The 20,102-nt window shown below is 41.3% G+C and overlaps 1 protein-coding gene across 6 annotated transcripts in view; it reads left to right on the top strand.

The window, feature by feature from the left end:
- The window catches only part of RTN3 (reticulon 3), a 54,841-nt gene that overhangs the window by 25,378 nt on the left and 9,361 nt on the right, over window positions 1-20,102 (top strand). For 3 of the 6 annotated variants that reach the window (XM_073554540.1, XM_073554542.1, XM_073554541.1), the window contains exons 3-4: window positions 1,742-2,752; window positions 13,309-13,516. In XM_073554540.1, the coding sequence (XP_073410641.1) occupies window positions 1,742-2,752; window positions 13,309-13,516 (1,219 nt within the window). The remainder of the gene's footprint in view (window positions 1-1,741; window positions 2,753-13,308; window positions 13,517-20,102) is intronic. The other 3 variants (XM_073554543.1, XM_073554545.1, XM_073554544.1) reach the window with 1 other exon arrangement.

A 20,102-nucleotide genomic window follows, 5' to 3' on the forward strand; every position in this document is an offset into this window, starting at 1 on the left:
GTCAAAGGTTACTCCGAGGCAGCGGACTTCCGGTACTGGGGAAAGTGTCATGTCATTAATTGTTATAACTAGGTCGGGTAAGGAAGATCTGTGAGATGGAGGAAAGATTATGAGTTCAGATTTGTCTACATTGAGTTTGAGGAAGCGAGAGGAGAAGGAGGATATGGCTGATAGACACTCTGGGATTTATACAAGGTAGTAGTCCAATTTTTGTTTTTCCTACATTGTATTCCTTTTAAGATTTAGGACAACTTTAGGTTAACAATAACTTTAGAATTTTTGAGATGTATTTTATGATACTCTATAAAAAATAAATTTAAGTTTTAAACGATGTGTAACCTTTATATGTAGATGTCGAAAAGTTTGTCAACCTTTTGCACCTTGACGCAGTGTGATTTGCATTAGCATTTTTTTTTTTCTATTTAGCTGGATCTGAGTGGGTTATACAGAGCTGATCTTCTTGCGATCATTTGTAAGGAAAACAGCAGCACAGCCTTGTGAGTGCGAACAAAGGATAAATCCTTTATTAACAAAAACTGAGGCAGCACTTCAATCCAGTGAGAAAGTGGATCTGTTATTTGTTTTTCTGTGATAAATTTTGTTTCCATACTACTGGCTTCATTCACGAGCCTGTTTCTGCCTTCTTTGTGCATACTCACACGTTATAATCTATGGTCCTTTTGGAGCGATGGTCAGCAAAAAGAAGACAGATGTCTTACTTTGGTCAGATTGGCATACTAAACTAGCCCATTCTAAGGAATCAATCCTCTTAAAAAAAAAAAAAATTTAAAAAAAAAACCTCATGTCGATGCAACGTGGTAGCTGAGGCTCTTACTCTGAAGGGTGCCTGCACATTTTGTATAAAAATGTTTAAATCCAAATGTGGCACAGCTGAATTTGTCATTTGCTGTCCCTTGATAAGGCAGATTAAAATTCAGCATGCCCAGTCCTAATTTTCTTGACATCTGCCGCAAAGGGAGAGACTTGATTAAAATCGGTAGGCTCAGACACATAGGGGCGAATCCTTTAAGACTGGTGTCCATACCCATTTCAATGAAGCCCTCGATAGGAAGCTCACACCACTTAATTAAATCGTTGTATACCCTTTGCCAGAATTGATACTCCAGTTAGGAACTGGAGTAGCATCGCTAGAGTAAGAAACGCCAACGCTTTTGCTGAATTTGATGGGGGGGGGGGGGAAATGTAGCCGCACACCATCCTGCTCCAGCTCCATCTGTTTTTGGAGCTACTTCGAACTGGTGTAAAACCACCAAAAGTTTTGTGCAACTCCACATTGCATAATAATATAGAACATTCCCACTCCCCAAAGTGTTTTATGCAATTTTTCTGATTTTAAAAACCTCAATGAATCAGGCCCTAAATATCTTAACGTATGTGGTCAGCTTACAGGTTAACCTATTGATAATGTATCCTAATGTCATGAGTTGTGCCAGCTCTGGCTTTCTCCATCTGAGTTTGTTACATAGCGATGTTGGAATTAAGTGATCCAAAGAAGTTCTGTATGATCCACTCAGATAATGAAACTGTTTATGAGCAACAATGAGAACCACTGGGGGCAATTAAATGTAGCACCGTAGCTCCTGCTCTCTTGTACCCTTCTGACCACATTCTTTAATTGCTCTGTCAATGAGTTCATTGTAAAAAATCATTGCCTTGTCATGAACAGGACATATGTTAGTTGGACACTTTACAGAATTTTCTCTGACACCCTTCTCTCCAGAACCTCATCCGAAACACCCGAGTCCTGAATCTCCCGGGTCTCCTTTTGAAATGATTGCCAACAGCTCAGGCTTTGAGTTCAAGGACTGTGAAGACAAAGCTATTAGCCATGGACTTTCACAAGTTTCTTCCCAAAGGCCCTTCTATGACCAGTCTCCTGAGGCCGAACCATTCTTAGCTGGGTACAGAAACCCAGGTTTTTCTGATAACAAGGAACAATTTTTTAAGAAGTCTTGTATGCAGAATGTCATAACACATAGGCCAGAGGACTTTGAGTTTGGATATTTGGCTACCGTTGAAGCGCCCATTAAGTCATCCGACCATCGGATTATATTTTTGCACGAGGGCATAGAAAAAATTTGCAAACCGTCAAAAAACGATAGCTGTGTGGAACACAAGGTGGACACGTGCGAAGATCTCGATACTGTAAAAAATGAAGATGGGTCTTACGGTTCAAAAACTGATCTTCGGTGGCCAGATGTAGAGGAAGATCTGGACAGCTCTGGAGAGTCTGACGACACAGTTATAGATGCTGGATGGAGAGTAAAGGCTTCAGTGACAGATCAAAGGGAACATGCCGAGGATGGCTGGGTTGAACTTGGTGAGGCACAACATGGGAGCGGACTTAGAAGAGAAGACTTTACAAAATCTGAGACTGTGATCACCAATTCCAAAACATTGTCTTTAACCAGCAGTGTTTCTGAGAAGCTCAGTTGCACTATTTCAAAGACCCCCGACTCCCCACATAGTGAAGGTTTTGTTGACCTGGCAGAAACCTGTATTAATGACCCTCATACAGGAACAACAACACACCAGTCTGAGCCCATAGAAGACAAAGTGCAGGAAAGTTTGACAATTGAAGCACTTAAAGCATTGGCTGCTGGGGAGCAAGACTGGAACTTGGAAAGTCATGAGTCATCTCCCGAAATCCTGTCTCCTCATTTTTCCAGCTTTCAGAAAAGACCAGATAAAGAACACCTTGAATCTACCATTGGTATTACAACTATCAAAGGTAAAGAAGAATTGTTATCCAATGCACCGTTGGCATGATCCTCACATTTTTGACTTACACCGTCCATGCCCAGTCATCTGTTGTTGGCATGCACAATTGGCATGAGCCATGAACCACTGGCATGCGCTAGATGTCTTAATACCCATTGCAGATATGCCTCATAGATGCCCAGCGGCACACCTTTGACTCACCGCATGTGCAACTTACTCTTGGCAAAGCAATCTGCCCTCTCTGTACACATTGCTGCCATGCACGGCTATTCAATTTTTACCTTTACCTGCTTCTTGTACTTTTTATGTAAGTTTGAATTGGCATGTATGTATCCTTCCAGTGTACTTCTCCTTATCTACTGTGCATTTAATTGTATGTATATATGAATATATATTACATACATATTTCTCATTCTCTCAGGCTTTCTGTAAAAGAAAATGGCATATAAAACACAAAATTCCTTAAAGGGGTTGTCCAGTACTTTTTATATTGATGGCATATTCGTGTAGGATAGGTCATCAACATAAGATCGGTTGGGGCACCCCCACCAATCATCCGTTCCCAGTGTTATCAGCGACCGTATGTCAGCAGTTGTGGAACAGAACGGCGCAATTCCATCAACTCTACAGTGGCCGCAACAAGGTATTGTAAATCCAAACCTATTCTCTCGATTAGGGGCAGATGTGCAATACCTGGCCGCAGCCACTATACAGTTGGAGCTGTGCAGCTCCGCAACTGATCACATCTGTCCAGCATCAGGATCCGCTAATTGGTGGGTGGGCTGGGTTCGTTACCCCTCCAATCTCGTATAGAAGTCCTAACCCATTGGTAGGCCATCAATCTAAAAGTGCTGGTCAACCCTTTTTTTTTTTTTTTTTTTTTCTACCCTAAATATCTGGTTTATTTTGTTGACAGAATACTGAAATGCTCAAAATTCACAGTTCAGTTAGTGTTATCTATAGTGATTGTTATACATGTAGATTCTAGGATCGCTGCCCCTATAGTCATTGTCACTGAATAGTATTATGTAGTTTACTTAAAGCAATATAAAACCAACAATACCCAGTAGTCTGACAGATTTTAAGGTATTAAATTGAAGTCGTCATCAGAAAATGACCTATTGATTAAATTAGTTTTTTGTCTTACAAACATTTTGTCATTGTTCAACATTACACATAGCCACGATGGTCAGAAGGTAAAAGCCCATGTTTGTTAAATCCCAAAATATGATCAGTCAGAAACTGGGTAAAACGGGGCCAGTCTTGAACAAGTTAAGCAATAGGTCATTTTCTGCTAATGGCTACTTTTTTTTTTAACAGAGAAGATTTAGGCTATGTTCACACATTGCGTGTTTGCTGCATTTTTTTTAATGCACATTATCAGCTGTGATTTACAGTACCAGCAAAACCAATGCGATTTCAGAAATCTCATGCAGAAATTAATGGGAAAGCGTGGATTTGATCTGTGCTGCCGAATAACTGAAAGTCCGGAATTGATCATATACAAAACGTGATTTATTCAACGCGTTTCAAAGTACTATGACTTCTTCATCAGGAAATGCTACATACATGTGTGTGGCATTTCCTGATGAAGACGTCATAGTTCTTCGAAACGCGTTGAATAAATCACGTTTTGAATATGATCAATTCCGGACTTTCAGTTATTCGGCAGCACAGATCAAATCCACGCGATCCCATTAATCTCTATAGCTCTGTCATCCGTGACCGGTGGATCTGCTGCAGAGGATGATCTTATATGCTATAATTGTAGCTCCGTTTGGTGAGTGCAATTTGATTGTATTAACCCAATATATCCTGGATAAGACACTATTCTTCACTTTTTTTTCCTCTCTAACCAGAAATCTCATGCACACACATTGGGGTTTTTTCCTGACTGATTAGGAAAACGCCTGTTTTTGTAAACTGTAGCATGTCACTTCTTTCAACTTTTTTTTTTTTTTTGCATCGTTTTTTTCACCCAGTTATTGCAGTAAAGGCAGAGACAGACTGCCGTATAACTCGTCCGATAATCGCATCACACTGCACGGACTGGCCTGGCACCTCTCCTGATCTGAGCAAGACGGCGTGATGTATTTCTATGCAGCGGTCATGCTCAACTCAGGAGAAGCCGACAGCCAGTACGAGGTTTACAATGTGATCCTCGCACGAGTTATGCGGCAGTCTGTCTCTGGCCTTAGTGTAAAAAACGCAGGTATCCAGTTTTGGTACAAAAACTTTAAGGAAGTTGCATCATGATTTATTGGGGGGCGCTAAACTTTATCAGCATGCACAAGAGACAACAAAATCGCAGCAAATACGTAGCACAACCTTCCTTTTGCAAACAGCTGCTTTACTGCCAAGAGCAGGTTTTGTCATCGGGGGTGGGTAGGGCGCAGCAAAAATGCAACATGTGACCATAGCTTTAGGGAAGAACAGCTGGGATTTTTTTTTGCTGTATTTTTGGGACTTAGTGTTCCTCACTGTGGACTGTCTATGCAAATAAAACCCAAGGGATTCCTGTGAAGAAGAATGGGGTGGGGAGCACAATCTATTTTTTGGCCTCTGGTGCCTGTGCATATATAGTATTTAGATACAGATGGACCTTCCAGATAAGTTGATTAGTAGCTTTGTTTACTCAATCATTTGACCATACTAAAAGCCCTGCATTCCTCGATAGTGCTGTGTTTAGTGTCTCTTCAAGTAAAGGACAATCTTATCTTTCAGAACCATTTGATATTGAGGTTAAAAAGTGACCACTAGGTTAAACTAGTTAAGGCCCCGTCACACATAGCGATCTCGCTAGCGAGATCGCTGCCGAGTCACAACTTTTGTGACACAACAGCGATCTCACCAGCGAGATTGCTGTGTGTGACAGCGATCAGCGAGCGGCCCCCCTGCCAGTATCGCTGGTCGCTTTGGGAAACCTCTGGACATTTCTTTCGTCGCTGATCTCCCGCTGGCCAGCACGCATCGCTGTGTGTGACAGGCGGGAGACAACGATCAGCGATAAAATAATAAAAAATATTACTATTCTTACCTTCTGACGTCCCGCGCAGCATTCCCGCCTCTCTCCACGCTCCGGTCCCAGTAATCCTTTGCAAGAATGACCGCGAGACTTCGCGATCCAGCGAGAACGGACGTCATCGCGGTAATTCTCGCAAAGGATTACTGGGACCGGAGCGTGGAGAGAGGCGGGAATGCTGCGCGGGACGTCGGAAGGTGAGAATAACAATATTTTTTATTTTAATCTTATTTTTGACATGAATCAGCGCTGAACACGGCGATCACCAGCGATCACATAGCGATTCACCAGCGATCCTGACACGTCGATGTTGGGATCGCTGGTAAGTCGCTATGTGTGACGGGGCCTTTAGTCCGGTGTCCGCTAGCCTTGAATGAATAGATTTAGGCTGGAGTCACACATAGTGACTCACCAGCGATCCTGACAACGATATCAATGTGTCAGGATCGCTGGTGAATCGCTATGTGATCGCTGGTGAGCTGTCAAACAGGCAGCTTCACCAGCGATCAGCACAGCAGCAGCGCGGCGTCGCTGTGCACGTTAGTAACCAGCGCGCTGATGCAGGGAGCTGGTAACTAACGTACACATTGGGTATCCAAGGGACGCACATCCCTTGGATACCCGATGTGTACATTAGATACCAGCAGATCGCTGGTCTCCCACCTGTCACACGCAGCGATGCGTGCTGGCCAGCAGGAGATCAGCGACCAAAAAAAAGACCAGGCCTTTCATGCAGCAATCAGCGATACCGGCAAGGGGGCCGGTCGCTGATCGCTGTCACACGCAGCGATTGTGACTCAGCAGCGATCTCGCTAGCGAGATCGCTATGTGTGATGGGGCCTTTAGATCTCCTATTGTATTTCCAAATCTGCTGGGCCTTTATAGCAAATCACTTTAAAATAACTAATGACTCTTGAAATTCTTGCTAAAGTTTCTTTTTTTTGTTTGTTTTTTAATGCTTCCTTAGGTTATTAGGGTTTGATGTCGTGAGGACCACAGCGATCGCATCTCCGGTGCGCACTTCTCAGCCGGCAGAGCATCACTGAGTTTCTGTGGTGTAACTTCTCCATAGCAATGTATAAGTCCAATAAAAGAGCTTATGCAGCAGTTCAGCTCTTCTGCCGACTGACCTGCGCTATTCAGACCAATTTTTTAAAGTGGTGAATGGATGTGTCAGGACCTGGACCTCACTGATCTGAAAGAAGGATAATAATAATAATCTTTATATTTATTTATTTATATTTTATAGGGCAGCACGGTGGCTCAGTGGTTAGCGTTGCAGCCTTGCAGCGCTGGAGTCCTGGGTTCGAATCCCACCAAGGACAACATCTGCAAGGAGTTTGTATGTTCTCCCCGTGTTTGCGTGGGTTTCCTCCGGGCACTCCGGTTTCCTCCCACATTCTAAAGACATACTGATAGGGAATTTAGATTGTGAGCCCCATCGGGGACAGTGATGAAAATGTGTGCAAAAACTGTAAAGTGCTGCGGAATATGTTAGCGCTATATAAAAATAAAGATTATTATTATTATTATTATTTATATAGCGCTAACATATTCCGCAGCACTTTACAGTTTGCACACATTATCATCACTGTCCCCGATGGGGCTCACAATCTAAATTCCCTAGCAGTATGTCTTTGGAAGGATGTGTAAAATAAAAAAAAAAAAATATATATATATACCGTATATATTTTTTTTTTTTAATTAAAAAAAAAACTTGAGAGAATGGACTTGACAAAAATTGTAAGTGGTATGCTGATTTTCTATAAGTTCGGTGCTCCATTTCAACTTGTGTTGTGCTTCAGCTTGTACAGTACCCTAATGTGAAGAATAGATTTCTAGAGTTCTGGATATTTACTGGACAATGGATTAAGTAGCCAGTAAACATGTATTCCTAGTTCTTGGCAAAACAGCTTGAGAATAGCCTATCCTTTTTAGCATATTACATGCTGATGAGCTGCTCGTGTTCTAAATTTTGTTATATTTAACTATAGATTTGGTCTACATGGGTGTTGTTTCTTGTACCTTGATTGGCTTGGTTGTGATGGTAGTTCAGTTCCTGGAATCAATACTGCAAGTTTGTTTTTCTAAAGTAGTGAAATGTTTTAATCTCTTGATGAATGATTTGTTACATTACCTAGAACCACATAGTGTAAAGGGATTATCTGGGACGTTGCTTGTTTTTCCATGTGGGCTAAGAATTTTCAGGCAGGTTGTTGCTAACTACCTACCTGTTGTTCTGCCCGGATCGCTCCTGCCGGCAATTCCTTGACTTCTGTAGCCAAAGCAGCTGCTTCTCTTCTGCTGTGCTCTGTGCACGAGGCGCCACTGCCAATGTCATACTGCTCTAAGTGCAGGGAGTTGGCTGTCAATTAGCATCTTGCGCCATTGACAAAACAGGCCGAAGGAAGAAGAGCCGCTCTGTTGACGTAAGGTCAAATGATGCAGCAGAATATCCGTCAAGAGCGGTCTGTGACTACCAATGGGCAGAACAGGCAGGTAGTTAACTACCTGCCTGTAAATTCTTAGCCCCATAGAGAAAAATAAGCAAAGTCCCAGATAACTCCTGTAATCAAGACCTTCATATTTACACAATGCTTGCAATAAATGCAAGTCCATTTACTATGAAAGGGGTTGTCCGGTGCAAATCGATACATTTGCAGACTCCTGAATTTCCCCAGCGCACGCACTGTGCTCTGCTGTGATCTGCCGGTTTCTGAGCGGGGACCAAAGGGTATGTATGTGATATACATACTCCCGGGTTGTAAAGAGCGAGGCCGTGTAGTGACTCAGCCGTCAAGTGTATGGAAGTGAGGCCATGCCCACTGGCAACTGCCCACTTTATAACTCATACTTACCCTCCGATTCCGGCACAGAATTCGGCGGATCCCCATAGCGCACAGTGCCTTCACTGGGGGGGGGGGGGATTCATAAGGCTACAGGCACACAACGGGTCTGCAGACTTATTGATTTGGGCCGGACAACCTCTTTAAGTTATTTTGCCTTTTGGAATGTATTTCCATAGCAGACTGCTCTGTTAGACCATGCTTCCACATCTGTACGAATATATAGTGACTTAAATGGTTTATTGCGCGCTAAAAGTAATTGCTTTGTCTATGGTTTTAAACTCCATGCAGTTGAAGCATTTACCATTGAGGCTCCAGAAATTTTTCCAGATTGTTAGAAAGTAATACCTTTTTAATGACCTAAAGGTTTCTTTATAGAGGGTCACAGAAAATGTAAAGGGACTGTCAGCAGAAAATGACCTATTGTTTAAATCCGATTTTTATGTTAAAATGGTTTTGCAGTAGTGAATAGCACTTTTTATTAATGTATTTTCATTTTATTTTTTCCATTTTAAAATATATATATATATCTATATATCTTGCGATCTTTACACTGGCCACTAGACCTAATACTAGACTCCGACTTCCTATTCTGTACTCACAGATTTTCAGCAGTCTCATTGTCATACCAGACAGGATTACAAAGGTATATAACAACCAGTGGCGCTGCGTAGGGGTATAACAGCCGCAAATTGACAGACAATACCACCTTTTTGTCTGAATAATAAAACAATTAAAAATATAGATGTATTTGGGCTAGTAATACCCACATGAATAATTATTCTCACACTTAAAACCAGCTAATGATCGTCTGACAAATATAAATGGTCACTCTCCAGATTGATTATATTTAATCGCAGTATCCTCCATCAACTATAGGAGGTGATCACTGCTCACCCTAAAAGCATCAAGTAAAAGGGAAAAAAAGTATGACTCTAATATTAAAATGTAATATTAAAACACTGTTAAAAATTGCAAGATTTCTGTTATCTGCCAGCAGTGGCTATTTTCCTAGTCTGAGTGCAGCACTTACAACCTCTTTTCTAAAGAGCTTGCAAGCTCTGCTCTCATGCTGGCCAGATCACTGGATACGACCAGTATTAGCACCCCTGTGCTTCCCTTGGTGCTGCAAACTTAAAACGGACTCTACTTACAAGCATCAGAGAGCAGTGCAACGCTTGACCAGTCCGAATAGTCACACAATCAGCCGTGCACCGCTTTACCGGGAAACAGGTGCACTCCTGAAGACGGATGTTAAAACCCCCAACCCCTTATATAGTTGCCCACATGGGGAATGAGGAAGCAGAACAAGCCAGTGTTCAGCGTTACAGCAGGACGGCCCTGGAGCTTGGGGAGGTGGGTAGTGGCAGGAATTGCATTTTCTAAGTTGAGGCACATTGGAGTAAAGACTTACAATATCCCACTTAATAAAAAAAAAAAATGGTGGAAAAATGGCAAGCACGTTAACCTTGTATTTAGTTATTGTACTGTGTCCTGTGTGATACAGGCTTGGACAGCACCAAAGTGCTATGAACTACAATATTAAAGCATATTGTCCTCCGATATATTTTTTTTCACTTATCTATAGACTTGCATTGTCACGTTTGATCGGTGACTTGGATCAAAATTAGTGATGTTTCTATGTTTTGGTTCAGGTTACTTAATCTGCAAAAATGCACAGTTGTGATCAGCCGCTAACTCTTAAGTCCAAGTTCTATCCGTGAAAAACAGGCATCTGAATGATCACTGTAAGGCTGTGGTCACACTTGCGAGTGCAATGCGAGAAACTCGCGCCTCAATACCCGGCACTGCCGCCGCGACTCGGACCGGAGCGTTCAGCTACATCGAAAGACATGCAGCCGCACACTCCGGTCCTGAGTGCAGGCGGTAGTGTCGGGTATTGAGGCGAGAGACTCGCATTGCACTCGCAAGTGTGACCCCGGCCTAAGTGTTATTCCCATCTTCGTAAATGGATATTGTCAGATGGTGTGTGTTAAAGAAAAAAAGAACACTTTTGTAACGTACTGCTTATTAAAATTCAAATATGAACAGTTTTCTTATGTATACAAACTCATTGCCTAAGAGACCGACCATCGCTGCTCTCTAGCTTGTATACTTTGCTTTGAAGCTGTGCCCTCCAGCAGTCAAAATAGTGCACATGTTCTGCTGCCTAGCTGCGGTGGTCGGTCTCTAAGGTAACAAGCTGTACAGGGTTTATCTTAAAACCGGATGAAAATTTTAATAAGCAGTAAATTAAATAATTGCTTGTATTTACAGACACTGTCTGACAATACCCATTTATGAAGGTAGGAAAAATTCTTTAATGTTTAGTAGGAGAATTCTATGTCTGTTGCCAAATGTCTTTTGTGGGATTTTTTTTTTGTCGTCTTTAACCATAGTGCCAGTGAATGTTCTTATGAGGCTGGTGCATTGCTCCACACACTGAGCCAAATCCGTGCTTCCACCACTTTTGCTCCCGCTCCTGTCTGCTGTATCCCTCCTCCCCTCTCATTCGTGTCTTCTCTTTACCGCCCAGCGGAGTGTCTTTTCAGTGCAGTCCTCATATTGTGTAGTGATGATTTCCTTGGCAATGCCTGGGTGCTTCCATTAGAGTCGCTAAATCAATAATAAGCACGCACATCTCTATTACAAATCCTCTGTTGGGTCTTCTTCAGGACCAGATTGAAATATTGATGTAGACGGGTTTGATGGGAGGGGTGAAAGGTTTACAGAAAGCCTGCAGGCAGGAAGACAAATGGCCATTATAGGCCTCTAAAAAGTGTGGAATCTGCCACTTTTCAATTAGATGCATTGTAATGTCCATATATTCATATATATTATTGATTTATGTATACATTAACCACCTCTAACTCTTCATTACTGTGCTCATCTCTTTTGACCAACGTGGCAGTGGTGCTAAACTTCCCTCCCTATTCGCACATTCCATATTTCATTATTATTTCATGATCTGAAAACCTAATATACTAAATTCCTCCATACTGGCAAACCTTTGTAACACTGTCAAAGCAAAAAGAGTGTGTGCATTTATCATATTTTTTTTTTTTTTTTCTTCACCCAAATAGTAATTTTTTGCCAAAAGGTATAGGAAGCATCTGTTTCACCACTGCTTCTAGAAACTGCACGCTCCATCAGACGTTCCAGACAAGCTAATGAGAATGATCAAACAATACCGTGAACTCGTAACGGAGTCCACTTTAAAGCGCCACTCCAGCGGTTGCTTGGGTTTTTTATTCCAACGCTGGAGTGGTGCTACTAATCGAAGTTCCCTGCCCCCTAGTATTATACTTGCCAGACATTGTCTTCAGCTGCTGCCAGGAACTATTATTTTTTGTTTTTTTTTTATTAACTCCTCCCAAAGATTATTTAATTTGATGAGCAAGCATTTTGCTTATTCATCGGGTGATAGGCAACCTGTTTACACTGCACGATTGTCAGGAAAGAGCGCCTGTTCTTGATAATCATGCAGTATAAATTCAGCTTAACCCTATGTTCCCATAAAGAGTATTTGGTGCCTTTCTGATTATACAGATTTTTGGCAGCACTAATGCATTTTCTAAGTTACCGTATTTGACCATTTTGTTTTTTGTTTTTTTTTGTTTGTTTTTTTTTATGTCCCTTTTTTTGGTGTCCAGTTTTAAATAAAACTGCTTTGTTTCGGAAACTTCCTTTTTGCTCAGTAACCCAGCTATAATAAAACGTTCTCTACAAACTCTGCAACATCACGGACTAAAAATACATTTTAGTTTTTTTTATCTGCAAATTTTCCGCATATGATGCACAAAAAAAAATTAATCGAAACTTGCATATTTACTGAAAGATGAATTTGACACACCACAGGTCAATTTCCACACTGTTTCAAAAAAATAAATAAAAATTGCCAAATGTTCTATTTTTTTTTTTTTATTTATATTTTTATGAAATTGTGATATGCTGCATTTTTTTTTTTTTTTTTTTTTTTTTGTGCATGAGAATACACAACAAAAAACCGCACCAAATACTCATCACGGAAGCGTAGTTTAGACTGTGTGATACAATACTGACTTAAGCGAAGTGTACACATTTCTGCCTTGGAATTACACATCTCGGTTAATGCTGGCCTGTGCACACAGCATAAGGGTCTGCTTATATTGACCGACTGGCTGCACTATATCACCGCTGAGCGGTCAACTTTTTCCAATTGGCGATCATGTAACTGCCTGTTTACACAGGAAGACAGATGTTCCCTGATTGATCTGTACTAGATCTCTCACTGCACATAAGCTGCCACAGTTCTCAGCAGCGCAAGTCCTGTTTACACAGGATGACGCACTGCCGAGAGGGATGGTGTTTTTTTTTTTTTTTGTTTTTTGGCATTGCACAAAAGATCTTTTCACCCAAATGAACAGGTGATTTGCAGATTGTTTACTTGGCGAGAAAATTGTGAAATGAGCGTTTTTAACAACTCGTCCACACTTATTTTGCAGTGTAAGACTGTTTTCTGCTAATCTGTGCCTGCACTGCAGCCATCTGAAAGAAGCCTTAGGCTACATAAACCCTTATTATTTTTTCTAAAAATCTTAATTTTGATTTATTAATGTTCACAAAGCAGTTCTATTATGGCCAGACCTAACGCTGCTGAATTTCATGATGTGCACAGTGTTTCCTTTGAGATAATGTTCTCAATTTCTTTATTCTTAGTTCATGACCTGCTTTTCTGGAGGGATGTGAAGAAATCTGGAATGGTCTTTGGAGGGACGATGGTTCTGCTCTTGTCGCTTGCAGCCTTCAGCATCATTAGTGTTATTTCCTATCTGATCCTAGCCCTGCTGACCGTCACTATTAGCTTCCACATCTATAAGTCTGTTCTGCAAGCTGTCCAGAAGTCTGATGAAGGACATCCTTTCAAGTAAGTTTTTTTTTTTTTTTTTTTTTTTTATCCTTTTCGCTCTTTTGTCACGATTTGTTACATTTTTTAAGAGACCCTATGAATCCAATACTAAATGCTTTTTATAATAAAACCAATTAAAAAACCCTAAAACAGTGAATAGCCATGAAAGCCCAGACAAGGAGTATTCACTTAACCCCTTCACGACCTATGACGCCTACGTAGGCGTCATGAAAAGCAGTGCCCAAACGACCTATGACGCCTACGTAGGCGTCATGCTATAAATAGCCCCCCTGCGGGTCGGGTGACCGGGGTCACTGAAAGGTCACCCGACCCGCACACAAAGGACCCTTCAGAGTTAACACCTGGGGGTGTAGCTTAGCCCCCACGTGCCTACGATCGCTCTGATTGGCTGTTAAAAGTGAAACTGCCAATCAGAGCGATTGTAATATTTCACCAATGAAAATTGGTGAAATATTACAATCCAGCCATGGCCGATGCTGAAATAGCATCGGACATGGCTGGACACCGAGACCCGACCCCCCCCCCCACACCGACTGACGGCACCGATCGGCTGACGGCACCGATCGGCAGCCGCCGTCATGATCTGCCCCCCGCCTTCCCTCCGCCCCCCCAGCCCTCCGATCATCCCCTCTCACCCTCCGATCACCCCCTCACCCTCCTTTGTGCCTCCGATCTCCCGCTATCCGTCCCGGTGTCCTGCCGTCCAGCGTCATGGGCGCCGCCATCTTGCAAGATGGCGGGCGCATGCGCAGTGCGCCGAATCGAATCTGCAACGCTGCAGATTCATTCATTTATTTTGATCACTATGATAAACTTTCATAGTGATCAAAATAAATAAAAAGTAAATCACCGCCCCCCTTATCACCCCCATAGGTAGGGACAAATAATAATAAATTTTTTTTTTTTTTTTTTTTTTTTTTCCATTAGGGCTAGGGTTAGGGCTAGGGTTGGACTAAGGGTTAGGGTTGGACTAAGGGTTAGGGTTGGACTAAGGGTTAGGGTTGGACTAAGGGTTAGGGTTGGACTAAGGGTTAGGGTTGGACTAAGGGTTAGGGTTGGACTAAGGGTTAGGGTTGGACTAAGGGTTAGGGTTGGACTAAGGGTTAGGGTTGGACTAAGGGTTAGGGTTGGACTAAGGGTTAGGGTTGGACTAAGGGTTAGGGTTGGACTAGGGGTTAGGGTTGGACTAGGGGTTAGGGTTGGACTAGGGGTTAGGGTTGGACTAGGGGTTAGGGTTGGACTAGGGGTTAGGGTTGGACTAGGGGTTAGGGTTGGACTAGGGGTTAGGGTTGGACTAGGGGTTAGGGTTGGACTAGGGGTTAGGGTTGGACTAGGGGTTAGGGTTGGACTAGGGGTTAGGGTTGGACTAGGGGTTAGGGTTGGACTAGGGGTTAGGGTTGGACTAGGGGTTAGGGTTGGACTAGGGGTTAGGGTTGGACTAGGGGTTAGGGTTGGGATTAGGGATTAGGGATTAGGGTTAGGGGTGTGTTGGCGTTAGGGTTGGAGATAGAATTGAGGGGTTTCCACTGTTTAGGCACATCAGGGGCTCTCCAAACGCGACATGGAGCCACCATTTATTCCAGCCAATTTTGCGTTCAAAAAGTCAAACGGTGCTCCCTCCATTTCGAGCCCCGACGTGTGCCCAAACAGTGGTGTACCCCCACTTATGGGGTATCAGGGTACTCAGGAAAATTTGCACAACAACTTTAGGGGTCTAATTTCTCCTGTTACCCTTGGGAAAATAAAAAAATGGGGGCTAAAATAATTATTTTTGTGGAAAAAAAAGATTTTTTATTTTCACGGTTCTGCGTTATAAACTTCTGTGAAGCACTTGGGGGTTCAACGTGCTCACCACAGATCTAGATAAGTTCCTTGGGGGGTCTAGTTTCCAAAATGGGGTCACTTGTGGGGGTTTCCACTGTTTAGGTACATCAGGGGCTCTGCAAACGTAACATGACGCCCACAGACCATTTCATCAAGTCGGCATTTCAAAACGTCACTACTTCCATTCCGAGCCCCAACGTGTCCCCGAACAGTGGTCCCCCCCCATATATGGGGTACCAGCGTACTCAGGACAAACTGGACAACAACTTTTGGGGTCCAATTTATCCTGTTACCCTTGTGAAAATAAAAAATAGTGGGCTAAAAATCACTTTTTGAGGAAAAGAAAATATTTTTTTATTTTCACAGCTCTGCGTTATAAACTTCTGTGAAGCACTTGGGGGTTCAACGTGCTGACCTCACATCTAGATTAGTTCCTTAGGTGATATAGTTTCCAAAATGGGGTCACTTGTGGGGGGTTTCCACTGTTTAGGTACATCAGGGGCTCTGCAAATGTAGCATGACGCCCACAGACCATTCCATCAAGTCTTCATTTCAAAGCGTCACTACTTCCCTTCCGAGCCCCAACGTGTGCCCAAACAGTGGTCCCCCCCCACTTATGGGGTACCAGCGTACTCAGGACACACTGGACAACAACTTTTGGGGTCCAATTTATCCTGTTACCCTTGTGAAAATAAAAAATAGTGGACTAAAAATAATTTTTTGAGGAAAAAAAAATATTTTTTTATTTTCACGGCTCTGCATTATAAACTTCTGTGAAGCACTTGGGGGTTCAACGTGCTCACCACACATCTATATTAGTTTCTTGGGTGATCTAGTTTCCAAAATGGGGTCATTTGTGGGGGGTTTCCACTGTTTAGGTACATTAGGGGCTCTGCAAACATAACATGACGCCCACAGACCATTCCATCAAGTCGGCATTTCAAAACGTCACTACTTCCCTTCTGAGCCCCAACGTGTGCCCAAACAGTGGTCCCCCCCACATATGTGGTACCAGCGTACTCAGGACAAGCTGGACAACAACTTTTGGGGTCCAATTTATCCTGTTACCTTTGTGAAAATAAAAAATAGCAGGCTAAAAATTTATTTTTTGAGGGAAAAAAAATATTTTTATTTTAACGGCTCTGCGTTATAAACTTCTGTGTAGCACCTGGGGGTTCAAAGTGCTCACTATGCATCTAGATAAGTTCCTTAGGGGGTCTAGTTTCCAAAATGGGGTCATTTGTGGGGGAGCTCCAAAGTTTACGCACACAGGGGCTCTGCAAACACAACATGGTGTCCGCTAACGATTGGAGCTAATTTTCCATTCAAAAAGTCAAATGACGCTCCTTCCCTTCTGAGTCATGCCGTGCGCTCAAACAGTGGTTTTCCCCCACATATGGGGTACCAGTGTACTCAGGACAAACTGGACAACAACTTTTGGGGTCCAATTTATCCTGTTACCCTTGGGAAAATAAAAAATAGCGGGCTAAAAAATCATTTTTGAGGAAAAAAAATTATTTTTTTATTTTCACTGCTCAGCGTTATAAACTTCTGTGAAGCACTTGGGGGTTCAAAGTGCTCACCACACATCTAGATAAGTTCCTTCGGGGGTCTAGTTTCCAAAATGGGGTCACTTGTGGGGGAGCTCCAATGTTTAGGCACACAGGGGCTCTCCAAATGCGACATGGTGTCCGCTAACGATTGGAGCTAATTTTCCAATCAAAAAGTCACATGGCGCTCCTTCCCTTCCGGGCCTTGCGGTGAGCCCAAACAGTGGTTTATGACCACATATGAGATATTGATGTACTCAGGAGAAATTGCCCAACAAATTTTAGGATCCATTTTATCCTGTTGCCCATGTGAAAATGAAAAAACTGAGGCCAAATAAAATTTTTGTGGAAAAAAAAAAAAGTACTTTTTTTTTTTTACAGATCAATTTGTGCAGCACCTGGGGGTTCAAAGTGCATACTATGCATCTAGATAAGTTCTTTGGAGGGTCTAGTTTCCAAAATGGGGTCACTTGTGGGGGAGCTCCAATGTTTAGGCACACAGGTACTCTTAAAACAAGACATGGCAACCGCTAAACATTCAAGCATATTTTACATTCAAAAAGTAAAATGGCGCTCCTTGCCTTCTGAGCCCTGCCGTGCGCCCAAACAGTGGTTTATGACCACATATGAGGTATCAGTGTACTCAGGAGAAATTGCCCAACAAATTTTAGGATACATTTTATCCTGTTACCCATGTAAAAATGAAAAAACTGATGCTAAAATAAAATTTTGGTTGGAAAAATTAAAATGTCCATTTTTTCATTCCATGTTGCTTTAGTTCCTGTGAAGCACCTGAAGGGTTAATAATCTTCTTGAATGTAGTTTTGAGTAGCTTGAGGGGTGCAGTTTTTAGAATGGTGACACTTTTGGGTATTTTCTGCCATATAGACCCCTCAAAGTGATTTCAAATGTGAGGTGGTCCCTCAAAAAAATGGTTTTGTAAATTTTGTTGTAAAAATGAGAAATCGCTGGTCAACTTTTAACCCTTATAACTTCCTAACGAAAAAAAATGTTGTTTCCAAAATTGTGCTGATGTAAAGTAGACATGTGGGAAATGTTATTTATTAACTATTTTGTGTCACATAACTCTCTGGTTTAACAGAATAAAAATTCAAAATTTGAAAATTGCAAAATTTTCAAAATTTTCGCCAAATTTCCATTTTTTTCACAAATAAACGCAAAAATTATTGACCTAAATATACCACTATCATGAAGCCCAATATGTCACGAAAAAACAATCTCGGAATCGCTAGGATGCGTTGAAGCGTTCCTGAGTTATTACCTCATAAAGGGACATTGGTCAGAATTGCAAAAAATGGCCCGGTCATTAAGGTCAAAATAGGCTGGGTCATGAAGGGGTTAATATATTAAATACCTTTATTTGGTGATAGTGGCAAACAGTAGTGCTGTATTAAAAGCATGTGCAGATATCAGGAAAGAATGTAATATGAGAAGATATAATTATGTATATAAGCCTGATATAATCAATGGCAGATACAAAAACAAGTAATATGGGGAAAATCAAGGAGACCATCAAAAACCCCTAAAATTTTCCACAAAGGTACCCCAAAAGAAAATAGGGGTACAGTGTAAATTAAAAATCAAAATGAATTGTATATAACAGCCAAATAATAGATAACAATGTCCTAGATAATATATATATATATATATATATATATATATATATATATACACTCAAAGTTAGTGAAGGGGAAACTCCCCTGGTGAGGACAAATAGAGTGCATAAGTGTCAAAACAAGTTATAATGCTCAGTACAGTATGCAAAGTGCATAACTGCTAAAGAGACAATTTAGGAGGGGAAGGAGAGGTATATATTTCTAAGGTCCGCCAGGTCCTGATAACACACACCTCGATGTGCGTTTCGGAAAAAGATTCCTTCGTTGGGGGGGTATATACCTCCCCTTCCCCTCCTAAATTGTCTCTTTAGCATTTATGCAATTTCTGTTCTGCATTTTTGACACTCTTGCACTTTTTAGCACTTATGCACTTTGTGCACTGTATTGACTATTATAACTTGGTATGACATTTATGCATTTTATTTGTCGCCACCAGGGGTGTTTCCCCTTCACTAATTTTGAGTGTACAATTATATATAAATATTTTTTTCTAGGACATTGTTAACTATTCCTGGCTTGTGTGTGTGTGTGTGTGTGTGTATATGTATATATATATATATATATATATATATATATATATATATATATATATACATACATACATACATACATACATACATACATACATACATTTTGATTTTTTTTTAATAGATTTTTAATTTACACCGTACCCCCTTTTTTTCTTTTGGTGTGCCTTTGTGGGCCATTTTAGTGGTTGTTAATTGTTTGCTTGATTTTATCCATATTACTTGTTTTTGTATCTGCCATTTATTATATCAGGCTTATATACTTAATTATATCTTCTCATTACATTCTTTCCTGATACGTGCACATGCTTTTTATGGCAATGAGAAAAAACTTTGTCCAGCTCCACGATGTAGTGAAAAATATTCTTTATTCACTCAATAGAAATGAGGTTTAAAAGCCAGCATGAGTTACAAGGCATGCGATCGATGGCTTTTAAACCTCATTTCTATTGAGTGAATAAAGAATATTTTTCACTACATAGTGGAGCTGGACAAAGTTTTTTCTCATTGCCTTGGATTGTGCGCTTTGACACAGCGGTCTCGTGCTCCGATGTTGGAATGCCGTATCTGGTGAGCTGGATTTGTATCCTGATTTACATGCTTTTTATACAGTACTACTGTTTGCCAGTATTGCAAATAAAGGTATTTAATTTATTAATTGAATATTCCGTGTCTGGGCTTTCATGGCTATCCACTGTTTTACGGTTTTTTTAATTGGTTTTCTTAGTTTGAGTGGTCTCCATTCTTTTTACAGAGCACCAGGACTTTTCACTATATACATATATATTTATTTTCTTTAATTACTGTATGTGTTTGGGACCTAGAGGTGTTACTGTGTGTTGATGCTTTTTATAAAAAGTACCATATGTTACTTTAGGCTGTTAAATTAAAGGAGTTGTCCATGACCATGATGACTTCTAGTGGATACTTCTGGTATCTGGGACCCCTACCAATCAGATGTTGAAATGGACAACCCTTTATGATTAACCCTTATGTATGAGAACTAGGAAAACGAAATGTACCATTCCAAACAGGTATATTATTC

Source organism: Dendrobates tinctorius, unplaced genomic scaffold (assembly GCF_039654945.1).
Source record: "Dendrobates tinctorius isolate UK_male_01 unplaced genomic scaffold, ASM3965494v1 ptg000211l, whole genome shotgun sequence".
Taxonomy (NCBI): domain Eukaryota; kingdom Metazoa; phylum Chordata; class Amphibia; order Anura; family Dendrobatidae; genus Dendrobates; species Dendrobates tinctorius.